Source organism: Saccopteryx bilineata, chromosome 3, assembly GCF_036850765.1.
Source record: "Saccopteryx bilineata isolate mSacBil1 chromosome 3, mSacBil1_pri_phased_curated, whole genome shotgun sequence".
Taxonomy (NCBI): Eukaryota; Metazoa; Chordata; class Mammalia; order Chiroptera; family Emballonuridae; genus Saccopteryx; species Saccopteryx bilineata.
The window spans coordinates 283,069,118-283,081,386 of NC_089492.1; the positions used below are offsets into that span (position 1 = coordinate 283,069,118).

At 54.2% G+C, this 12,269-nt stretch overlaps 1 protein-coding gene across 5 annotated transcripts in view; it reads right to left on the reverse strand.

Moving 5' to 3' along the window:
* Positions 1-5,675: 5,675 nt before the first annotated feature.
* KAZN (kazrin, periplakin interacting protein) overlaps positions 5,676-12,269 on the reverse strand; it is a 760,285-nt gene continuing 753,691 nt past the window's right edge. For all 5 annotated transcript variants that reach the window (XM_066270382.1, XM_066270383.1, XM_066270384.1 and 2 more), the window contains 5 exons: positions 10,691-10,922; positions 10,093-10,194; positions 9,375-9,541; positions 7,063-7,174; positions 5,676-6,158 (listed from right to left, as the gene is read on the reverse strand). In XM_066270382.1, coding sequence (XP_066126479.1) covers positions 5,994-6,158; positions 7,063-7,174; positions 9,375-9,541; positions 10,093-10,194; positions 10,691-10,922 — 778 coding nt within the window. In that variant the 3' untranslated portion in view covers positions 5,676-5,993. The remainder of the gene's footprint in view (positions 6,159-7,062; positions 7,175-9,374; positions 9,542-10,092; positions 10,195-10,690; positions 10,923-12,269) is intronic.

Below are 12,269 nucleotides of genomic sequence, written 5' to 3' on the forward strand. Positions count from 1 at the left end.
GGATGGCAGCCCCAGCAAAATAATACAGTGGAGGAATGGGGTGGGGAGGATGGGTTAGGGTGTCACTGAACCTAGCCTCAGGAAGCAGGAGTGGATGCAGCTGCAGGGACAGTTGGATCCAGGGCACATGTCAACCCTCCTGGCTCCCTTCTGCCATCTTGTTTTCTTGCTCTGGGTTGACCCCGTTCTACTGGGCATCTCCTGTGGGAGGGACAAGGCAGCTTGCAGCTCTGGGGCACATCTTATAGCTTAAGATCTAAAAGGAAGTGGGAACTAACCTTTTGCTGGCAGTTCTGAAAAGTACAGGTAAGGATTCTGGTTTCCCTTATCGGATCTCGGTGCCTTCTTCCAGGACCATCCCAGGGCCAGGGGGCGGCAGGGCTGCAATTGGTCCAGACAGGGTCATGTGACCTCCCTGAAGGTGAGGGTGGAGTGGAGGGGGTGGAGGCAGTAGGGGCAGTATGATCATCAGACCCCCACCCTCAAGAATTATAGGAAGTGGGGGCACAGCCGTCCCCCAAGGCTGGCAGAAGCAGGGAAGCCTCTCTCAGCAGAGATCCTGAGGCCCGGACAGGGAAAGGCCGCCCAGCCTGTGTCTGTGGCAGAGCTGGGGACCGCCAGCCCGTGGTGAGAAGAGTAAGGCGGCTCTCACCTCAGCTGCCCTCAGGCTCCATCCGGAATTGTCTATGAAGCCTGAGCAAGTGTGGAAACTTCCTGCTTGTGTCCTATTTTTTTTTTTTTAATAAAATGAGGTTGATGGGGGTGCGGTATGGGATTAGCTGGTATAAATACTCAACCAGACCATTCTAGTCCCTGAGTGATTACCTTGTTTTAAGTTGGGAGCTCAGGAAGCTGTCTTTCCCCTTTAACTTTATAATTTATAGAGCAATTTTCTGCCGGGTGAAGGGGGGCAGAGCCAGCTTGCACTAGCAGGCGTCCCCAAACTATGGCCTGCGGGCCGCAATGCGGCCCCCTGAGGCCATTTATCCAGCCCCCACTGCACTTCTGGAAGGGGCACCTCTTTCATTGGTGGTCAGTGAGAAGACCACTGTATTTGGCAGCCCTCCAATGGTCTGAGGGACAGTGAACTGGCCCCCTGTGTAAAAAGTTTGGAGACCCCTGCTAGTAATGACATCTCCATACTGTGGAGGAAACTGTTTACTGAGAACAGCTGGGTGTGGTGGCCAACCTTGGGTCAGACTCTTGGCTCCCACTCATAGCGCAGAACTCTGGGGATTCATGTAACCTATCTGTGCTTTGGTTTCCCCATTTGTCAGATGAGAAAAACAATACCTACCTGAAAGTTGCTAGGGGGATTAAATGGGCAAAACCATGCACTGCTGTGATTTTCAACGAGGGTTGGGGGGTGGGGGAAGTGATTTGCATCCCAAGAGGACTTGTGGCAGTGTCTGGAAAAATCGGCAGTTGTCATGACTACAGCGGGCGATATGGTACCCAACGAGTAGAGGTCGGGATGCTGCTCAACATCCTGCAATGCATAGGGCAGCTCTGTCTCCAGAAAGTCTGTCCAGAATGTCAACAGTGCCCAGGCTGAGGAACCCTGCCGCGTGGGACAGGGCAGTGTCCGGCCTGTATCAGCTGTCTGTAGACCTGACCTCTGGGTCAGATGCCCCTGAAGCCTCAGTTCTGTTGTGGGCAGTCCTATAAACTGCTGGGTGCATAGACTCCAGTTTCTTTTCCTCTCTGAACATCAGGGGGTGACTCTCCCTGAGGTCCGGCTGCCTTGTCCCACCTGCTAGGGAGGGAAGCATCAATCAGGAAAGAGAAAAGCCCTCTGGCCACATTAAAGGATCCCTCATTGTCCCCCAAGAGCCATAGGACATTGGCTCTCTCACCAGTGCCGTGCGGCCTGATGCGGACCCACCCCTGGTCCAAGCCAATGAGATTCCACCCTAAGACTTTGCTGGAACTAGAGGCAGAGGCCCCGCCCTCGGCAGGGTTGCTAAACTGGGAGGTTGTGTGACTGCTGGCCAGTGTGCCAGCAGAAGGGGACAACCTGTTTGGGCATAAGCTTGATAGAGAGGAGAGCAAAGCCAAGAGATACGGAGAGATGAAGATCCCGGAAGTGTCATTTGACAGGGAATCCAGCCTTGTCCAAACCAGTCATTGTCCTGGACTATTCATTACATAAACCAGTAAATCCTTCCTAGTTTTAAACCAGTTTTGAGTTGGGTTTCTGTCACTTTTCACTGCCTAATACAGATATCCCACTTGGCCTGTCCTAGAATTTTTTTTTTTTTTTTCCAGTTGGAAAAGCTTTTCCGGCAGGAAAGAGCACACCTGAACTCCATTTTTAAGGGATACCACCTGGTAAGGTAAGTCCCAGGCTGGAAGGTGGGAGGAGTGTGGGATCACCAATATTGCAGTGGCGGGGGTGGGGGGGTTGGGGTGGCCTGTGGCGGGGGGGGGGCTGTGTGTGGGGGGGGGACGTGGGGAGGGAGGCAGCCTGGGGGTTGGAGGCAGATGACTTTTTGAGTTTCTGATCCGTTATTAGTTTTATAGAGCTGGGCAAGCCCCTCGGCCTTTTCAACCTCAGTTTCTCCATCTATGAAATGGAGGAATAATCTTCTCAAGAAGGCTATTGGGGAAAATTAAATGAGAACACACAGAGAGAAAGGCCACCTCATTGGGAAAAAGTGCTGTGCAGTAGTATTTATTGTTACAGTGTTAAAATTCACTCTTGAGAAGACATTCGGGGCCCTGACCAGCAACCAAAGGCCGGAAACGTCAGCTTTGTTCATGGATAAGCTGTCTCCTCGGCCACACCCCCCAGCCGCCTGACCTTGGGGCGAGGGCTCGGGAGATTCTCCTCACCAGCCAATCATTTTATTGGCAACAGTGTGAGATTCCAACATGCTGTTTTCCATGGTGGATTTTCCTTGCCTCTCATCCGCCAGGAGCCTGCTGGAGCCTCGAGGAGCAGTGCAGAGGCGAGGGGCCCCCAATGACCCCATGTTCATGGGCAAGGGAGAGCGGGACTTGGAGAAACAGAGAGCTCTGCATGCTCCGTGGTGAGCAGGGAAGTCACATCTTGCCCAGGTCACCCCATGCTGCCAGACCCAGTTCAGTGACCTCAAGAATGCTTCGAGGCCCCTCCACACTGGCTGTAAGGACCCCTCCCCTTCACGTCACCCTGGTCAGGCTCTCGTGTGGCCATGCCCTGCCTTCTGCAGACTGGAGCCCCGGAGACTACGAGGCTGACACACAGATTTCTGGGAGAAAGGCTCTGCTCAGCCAAGGACAAAGGGGTCTTTCAGAGAGGCGTCTGGGGTCAGAAAGCTGAGTCAGCTGAGCAGGTGCCTTCTGGTGGCTCTGCCCCCAGCTCCTGGGAGGAACATGGGGTACCTGTTCTATCCTGGTTCTTCCTGACCTCTGGCACCAACCACCCCTTTCCAAGGGCCAGCACCTGCAGGCACAGGCAACAACACCTTCTTGAGAAGCACACTGTATTGTTCCCAAGTCAGATGCCATGTCCCCCTTTCAGGACTGAGACCACGACTCGGGCTGTTTGGACAGGGTATGGCAGGTCAGTGTTCTGTAGGCGGCCACTCTGCCAGCCTTTGCCGATCAGCTACCAGATCTTTCTGCCAAGTCTGTCCGCACCCCCTGTTCTTCTTGCCCACCCTTGCAGCAGAGTTGACATTTAGGGCTTTTCCAGCAGACAAAGCCCACCTGATGTGACTCTGTGGAGTCTGTTTATTTATCAGCCAACCTGCTCTCCTGCTGAAAAGCCAGCTCCCAGCGCTCGCCTGGCTGCCAGGGATACGAACATCGGAGAGAAGGTGTGATCAGGGCATCATCTGGACCGAAAGGTGCGTTTGAGGTTGCCCACATTGCCCCAAGCTTTCCGGCCTAATGCCATCCCTGCCAGTGATCCCTAATTGTCTGCTCGCCCATCTTGTCCCCAACGGGAGGGAGTCAGGGAACAATGAGAGCTTCACTTCTGACTAGTCAGGTGAACATCAGTTTCAGATAACCAGGTCTGCACTCAGTCGCCATTCTTGCTCACCCTGCGGGAGTAACTGCCCTCCTGGTTTGCTGCCCCCCTGAGAGGCAGATGCTGGGTCGCCGGGTCACCCAGCCTGGAAGCTGCCTCAGGAATGACCTGCGGCACCAGCTTAGCTCTCCTGCCCGGGCTCTGCAACGCCGGGCCCCACGTGCAACCCCGTAAAGAGACTGGACGTTGGAGCCTCAGCTAATCCAAGGCAGGTGCCAGCACTTCACCCCCAGGCCCTGGAATCTGAAGTGAGTCCCTAGGAGGCCAGACATTCAGACAGAAGGGGGCGTCTACCTGTCCACCCACTAGGGATTTGGTTCCCCCGGGGTAGGAGGCTGTGCTTCTGTTAAGGTTAGAGAAAACACCCTGGTCTCGGAGTTGGGAAGGAATGCTCCAGTTCCTTGAGCCTCGGCTCAATTCTCAATTCGCTGAGTTGAAGAGCTCTCGGAGGCTGACTCCTGCTGCGAGTGTTGGAAATTCACGCTTCTCCTCGACTCTTGGAGCAAACGGCTTCGGTAGAAGTGGAGCATCGTGGTTCCAACAAATGACTCGTGCTGATAACTGAAGTGAAAGTAGAAGCCCAGTGCATTTGTCCTTCCCAAATCATCTCTCAGCCTGGAGGTCCAGGAACTCAAGTCTGAACACTTAAATCAGACTGGTTTCTAAGGGACTGTGCACACGGGACTTCTCTCTCTCTCTCTTTGTTCCATCAAGCCCAGTAGGGGGCTCTAGAGAGCTGAAACATGAAACATTCCTTGTCCTCCTTTTGCACATTTCTTCAAACATAACACAGTTAGAGAGAAGCAGTTCAACATTAGAAATGGGAAATTAGCCCCTCCACCCCTAACTTCCCACCCGTCTCCTGAGAGGTTACAAAGCATGTTACAGACATTAGCAAGTGTTAATCCTTACAACATCCTTGGGAGGGAACCAGAAGTATTGTAGATGAAGAGGTTGAGGCACAGAGAGGTGAGGCCACTGGGAAGAAGCCACACAGCAGAACAGCGGCAGAATCCAGCAGAGGGCTGGGGGTTCCCTCCACCATCTGAATGTCTTTGCTCTGCCAGACTCATCTCAGTGAGGACACTGGGTGAGCACACCTCTGTGTCAGCTGACAGAGACATCACAACAAAGGTTTGCCGGGTTAACAGTGAACATTTCCCTGTCCCCCAATCCCAGATCTATCGGCACATTTGGTACAGTTGTCATGAACCTAAGTCAGTCATCCCTGACCCTGCTATCTGCCATACCTTTCACCCCGACGATACCTGCATTTCCTGGGAACATTGCTGCCCACCCCCACCCTGCATGGATCACTGCTCGGGCCCCAGCTTGTGGAGCAGCTCCAGGGAGGATGGAGCAAACAGCCACCCCACGTGACACGGGGCTTTCAGGGTAGGGGAAATGACTCCCCCTTTTTGCTTTTTCCCAAGAGAGATGCAGTGACCCAAAAGAGCAGCTACGTTCTCCATCTGGAGCGAGGATGGACATCTCAGCATGAGACAGCGTTTTCTCGCCGGCCACCTCGCTGGCTGGGTCCCATGCTGACTGGTCGGCTTCAGGCTTTGCCTGCTCTGATAGCTGTCACTGCTGGGCTCTGCATGTCTGGGTGGAGTCCCACCTGCTCCTCCTGGGAGGGAGTTTTGGGGCATCATGGGTCTCTTTCCACCTTGACAGCCCAGTTCAAGGCTCCAGGACAATGGCTGATAATCACTCGGAGGCAGGGGCTGAATTTGGAGGGGCTGGGAGCTGTAACAGGTCCTTTTGGCCGGGACACTTCCGTTGAGCAGGAAGTCCATGGCAGGCGCCTCCTCATCCCTTGTGCTCCCCTCTGAAATTGCAGCAGTCCGTTGGGATGTCCCCCAGGACCAGAGGAGCCCCCTCAGCCCAAGGTCACTATGTACAGGGGCTATGGCATCTGGCCACTCTTCCTCCATGTGAGTCCCCATGTTGGGTCTGGCAGAGCATCAATTCCTTACACGTTGGTGACCTCCAGGCCATTGTAGCCTTCCAGGCGGCACTGCTCTGGCCTGCCCTGGGGGTCATCGTCTCCGCAGTCTTCGTTTTGAAGAGAGCCATAGTCATCATGGAAATCAGGGTCTTTGCTGCTGAAGCCCCTTCCGATCTTCCCCAGGGGCAGCTGAGAAGAGAGGAATGAGACCAAAATACAGAGGAAGAAAGGAATTGAATGTTTGGGTCTGGGAAATGTGGTATCTCCAGTTTTAATTGCTGTGTGACTTTGAGTAAATTAACTAACCTCTCTGTGCTTTTCCTATTAGTAATAATATTCCATGGCTCAGGGAGACAGAGAGAATTTTGTGAGTTAACGTTAGGAGAGAGCTTTGTGTTCCCTACAGAAAGGAATCAGTTGGTTACCAAGGGTGAGGACAGACATAGTCTCTGATTATCCTCAAATCTCCCACCCTCCTCCTCAGCAGGAGGACAATTGGGATCAGGTATGATGAAGAAGAGACCGTCTGAGCATGGGCATGAGGTCTGACTGCATTCCCAGGTCAAGGAGAAACACTGTAGTTCCGCCTGGGTCCGCTCAGGACTCTGTGTTGGTCTGAGTCTGTGATCAGCCCCACACCACATGTACACATGTTTTCACATCAGAGGCTCATCTGCTGTGATTGGTCAGGTCATGAGTTCAAAATCTAAGTCAGCGGCTCTCAGAGTTTGGGGTGCTTTGGAATCCCCTGGGCAGCTTGCATGCAGGGTTCCCCCTCACCCCAGAGGTTCTCAGCTTTAGGACTCCAGGTGGGTCCCAGAGTTTGCATGATAAACAACCGCCAGGTGACTCTGATGCAGGCAGGTGAGACCCGCACCTTGAGCCACTACTTTACACCTGTGGGGCTTCAGCATCATACCGGTGCCTGGAAGGCAGCTTCCAGGGCCTCTTTCCCAGCTGCACCTGTGACCTGGCCTGGGAGCCCCCTGTCCACAGGCCTCCACAGGAGCTGGAAAAGGGCAGAGTGGGTCTAGATGACAGAAAGACCTTCCCAGATTGCAGGACTCACAGGGGGACGCATAGAGTGACTTACCCGGCCAGCCTTGTACTTGATGCCACTGTTCTCCTCCTTTCCCGCCCGGGGGACACTGGAGGACCTCCCGGGGGGTGTGCCAAACCGCTCAGCCTCCCGAATGCCTGTGGAGCTGGGGAAAGACCCATTTCAAGTGAGTTGGGGGAGGTTGTCCAGTCATCACCTGTGTTCCAGAGATGCGCATACTCACACATCAGTGGTCCCACTTGGCCCCTTAGCTGTGTGCTCTGTTGGGGGAGGGGGTCACAATAGCATTTCTTTCATAAGGGATTGAGATGATGCATGCACTGGGCCACAAGGCTGGCCCACCGTGAATAGTTCCTATGACTGTATCTCACTGTGACCAGCACAGGCTGTGTGGAGCACAGACCTGGTTTGAGTCCCTAGCTGTGCCCTTGTGCCAGCTGATGACCTAGCTGGGCCTCAGTTTCTTCATCCATACAATGGGGCCCGGTAAGCGAGTCTGGTCTTAACAAGCTACATCCTGTGCAAAGAGTGTAGACAGAGGAGTTTGGGGACGTCCCTGCCACTGCCATGCCAAACTCTCTCCCTCATTTTACCCATAGCCGCTGAAACCCCACTTTGTGACTCCTTGAATTAAAACTCCAGAAAACACAAATGCTTCAAGGAATACACCAAGTACAGAACTAAGGTCTTTGGAGGCTTGACATAGCTAATTGGACATTTCTAGTCACTTCGTCAGACCTCAAGGGAATGGGGCACTGGAAGGATAAATTTGGGTGAGGGAAGGTTCTAGAGAACAGGGCACCCCAGTGGGATTTCCTGAGTCAAGGCAGGGGGCATCTCGGGCACTGAAAAGGCCTTGTGGCACGGGAAGGGAGGCCTTCCAGGCATGGAGTCACCTTTGCCAGCGGGGCTGACCTGAGGGCTAAGTCTCATCCAATCAGACGAGGGTTTAGGAGCCCGGGAAGGAAGGAAAGATCATTGATTAGCCACCTACTGTGTGCTGGGCCTGCCGCCAGGGCCCTCACCCATGCTGGCTCCTGGAACCCCCTCAGAAGCCCTGAGAAGGAGCAGTGATTACCCCCATTTCAGGTAGAGGGAACTGAGGGCAAGTTTCCTGCTAAAATCACACAGATGGTGGGGGAATCTCACTAGTGCGTGAGAGTCGGGTTTCTGAGTTCATAAAAAAAAAATCACTTTTCTCCACTGAAATGCCAGTGAGAACCTGGAGCCCACGTAACCGACTCAAGAGGAAAGCGCTTCACTGACATAGGTGTGAGGTCAGGGGACGTGAACTATTGGTTATCCTGGGGCACCTGCGTGTCAGGCACGCAGCATGCCGTCGGCCTCACTGAAGTTTTGTAACAGGGCCTCAGGGATCATGTCTAATAGGGAGTGGAGCTAGGTACTGTTCAGCCCTGCCAGAGACTTCCCAGTGGAGGTCACTGCTGTCCTTGCTGGCAGGTGCAGCACTGCCATGGGCCCTGTCCAGTCTTGAGCAAGTCATTGCCTCTCTCTGAAGTCTCAGTTTTCTTATCCATAAAATGGGGGTGATGATCCTTTCTCATTAAGCTTCCCTCATAGGGAAGAGGATCAAATGAAATGATATGTGACAACACTTGGTTGGTGACAACGTAGGAAATAAACATGCTGTTTATTCCCATCATGTTGCTGTTACTCCCATCACCATAGTTCACCCTGCCTGAAATCAGTCTGGGATACAGTCCTGGGTTAGCCCGGTCTCTATTCGAGTATACAGCAAGTGCTCAATAAAGGATCATCTAACCTCAACTGCAGTCATCTTAAGGGGGAGACTCCACCGGGAACAGCCTGGTTTATCTGTCCAGGTGTTTATTCTCTGGTCATTTTTCAGAGGAGGAGACTAGGGTGGGTAGGCTGACACAGCCTGTTCGTTGGGACCATAAACACCATTAATATGCCTGTCCCTTTCCCCAAATCTCCAACCCTTTGTCCCTACAGTTATCCCTGCCCGAATGGCCGCCTCTACCTCTTGGGCCAGTGCAAATGCTCCCCAGCTCCTCCCACCCCACGTGGCCTCTTCTCATTCTCATTCTCCAGTTGCTGAGTGTGGGGTGGAGGGTGGGGGGACGGGACGGGATACCTAACCCCCACACTTTATTCCAGACCTGACTGTCCCTCCACCTCCACATCTATGACATTTGGGCTAAAGCACATCACTTCTCAGAGCCTGTTTCCTGATCTGTAAAAGGAGACCAACCACCTTGTTGCAAGAGCCGAGCGGGACCCAGTTAAGTGAGGGCCCGGGATGGGAAGGCAGGACTGCCCGCTTCCACAGCCGGGAGTCGGAGTCGGCGGCGCATGCGCACCTGGCCGGGTGGAAGACGGTGCTCATCTCCTCCGCCAGGTGTCTCCGCAGGATGTGCTTCCCGCTGGGGATCCCCAGGGCGGTGGCCATGGCCTCAGCGTTGAACGTGGGTTCCAGCACCAGCACAGCGCCATGGACCCCGCTGTTGGTCAGGTTATCTGCATACTCCTGAGGGAAGGCACAAGGTGGGTTAGTCTGGGGGCCACCCTGCTGGCTGAGAGGGGGCTTGTTAACCTGCGAGGGCCGCTCTATTGACCTGATGGGGCAGCCCGCTGGCCCACGGAGGCCCCAGCTCCAAATAGGGATATGCTCCCAACAGCAAGGCTTGGCCCCTTGGGGACCAGTCATTTTAATACTGAGCCTTACTCTTTTGGGGCCACGAGGGCAGTGACCAAGACTATTTTGTCACTGACCTATCCCAGACCTTGGCAAGCATCCCGTAGTACCTAGGTGAGAAAATGGACCTGAATTCAACCCCACGCTTGCTCTAGAGAGCGAGGATGGCCCAGCACCCCACTGTCACTATGAGGAAAGCATCAATATTGGGAGTCCTGTTGGGGGGGGTGAGTAGTTCCTGCCTCTCTTTAGTGACGGGAGGTGGGTTATTCTTACCAGCCTGGGTAAGGATGCCTCAACTCACTCAAAAATGGATATTGATTTACGCACAAAAAATACAGGGCTTACGTTTGCCTGAAGTCACACACGCCATCACCCCTCACCTTCAGATCAATATCTCGCACCCACTTGAGCACCCGCTGGTTGGTCCAGACCACAGGGTCTGTGTTCTGTGTCTCGCAGCGAGCCCGGCGCTCCTGGAGGGCCTGGTGGGGAGGGAGACAGTGGGTCAGTTTGGGGGACAAGGGAGCATGCTGAGGTCACATGGGGAGCGAGGGGCCACAGTGCTCACGGTTTCCTCAGAGTGCCTGTGTGAGGATAAGTAGTGAGTTACTGGGGAGTGAGCATTCACCGCTTCCCTTGAATTGAGCACAGGGTCTGCCCCATGCTATAAGCACTTGTAGGAAGGAGGGATGGAGGGGTGGAGGGATGGAGGGGTAGAAGAATGGAGGGATAGAGAGATGGAAGGATAGAGGGGTGGAGGGATGAAGGGGTAGAGGGATGAAGGGGTGGAGGGATGGAGAGAGGGAAAGATGATGGATAGTTGGATGGATGCATGCATGCATGGGTGGGTGGATGCATGCATGCACACACACATGCCTGGGTGCATGGATGAATGGGAAGATGATTGCATGGACAGTGAATGCCAGAGATAAAAGCAAGGCTGTGGGAGGAGCCTGCACCCCACATCCTGGTTCTCACCTCCCTGCTGAAGTTCACTTGGTACAGCAGCTCGATGCCTAGGAGGATGCTGACCTGGTGGAACTTTTTGGACACATTCAGGTGCTTCTCCAGGTCTCGCTTCATCAGGGAGTTCAGCATCCGCCCATCGACCAGGTGGTTTTGGAAGGCCTGGGAGTACTGGGACAGGCCGATGTCATTCAGCCAGGCCTTGGCCACCCAATGATGGTCCAGGTCAGCGGCTTTGGACAGGCTGGTGAGGAGAGACATAGCCGGAGAGAAGGATGGGTGGGGAAAGGAAGAAGAAATAGAGGGACAGGCAGAAATGGCACAGAGATGAAGACAGAGGGAGAAAATAATGGTGGGGCAGGGAACCAAGAAAGGTACAGAGATAGACAGGAGCAGGGGTGGAATGGAAAGATAAAGGGGAAGAAATGGGGCAAGAGGGGGATAAGGGAAGAGAAAGAGGAGGGAGGGAGGGAAGAAAGGAGCGGGGTGGGGGGAGAGAGGGAAAGAGGAGAGGGACAGAAAAAAACCAGAGAGAAAAAGAAGACAGAGACATCCATCTATCTGTCTGTCTTTCTATCAATCAAGAGAGAAAGCCCCAAAGACCAAAAATGGAACAATAGAGAGAGAGAGGATAGGACAAGAAGAGACCACATTCGGACACTAACCGTGAAAAGAGACAGTAACAGACAGCAGGGACATATGCAGCAGGAAGCAGCACCTCTGAGGAGAGCCCTGCCCAGCCCATCCTGGGGCTTCTACAGACCCCCGAAGTCCCCAAGGCCTTGGCCTGGCCCATCTCTGCTTGCACTTCAGCCAGAGTCACACAGTGGCATGTCTTGGAATCAGAATTAAAAATCTACATTGTTTCTATTCGAAGTCCTCTCTCCTCCCCACACCTCAGATTTCTTTGTACCCCACACAAAAACTTTCCCAATGCCACACACATAGTAGGTGCACCACGAGTACGGCTCAAAGGCATGAAAGGGTAGATGCGCCCGGTGAGGGCAGTGCAGTCGGCTGTCATTCCCTGATGGCCACATGGTGGCAGCCACGCAGAAGGAATAAGGACAGCACCTCCCACCTGCGGGGACTTAGGGAAATGACCAGAGGCGCTGTCGGTAGGGGAGCAGCACGGTCTAAGTGGGAGCAGCAGGGGACCGTGTATGATGATGGACTCACAGAGGATGCCGCCCTCCTTCCCAGGCCTGGGATCAGGGCCAGTGAGCATCCTTCCTTTCCCTGCCGGGTAGAAGGAACACCCTCTTCCTCCATCCCAGCTGGGGCCGGTGGAGCCCGTGAGAAGGGTAAGAGACTCTGGGGGCCACCTTCCCATCCACCCCAGAGGTAACCCTGAGTCTCTGACCCTTCTCATGGGCTCTACCAGCCCAGCTGGGAACATCCACCCAGCTGGAGACCTGGGTTGGATTTTCAAATCCACCTGACTCAGTTTCCTCCTTCTGACTCTCCACTGCTCCCTCCAGGTACCATCCTCTCTCTCCCCCCCCCCCCGGACTTTGCCCTGTAACCCCTTCCCTGCTCCCTCCAGGTACCATCCTCTCTCCCCCAGACTTTGCCCTGTAACCCCTTCCCT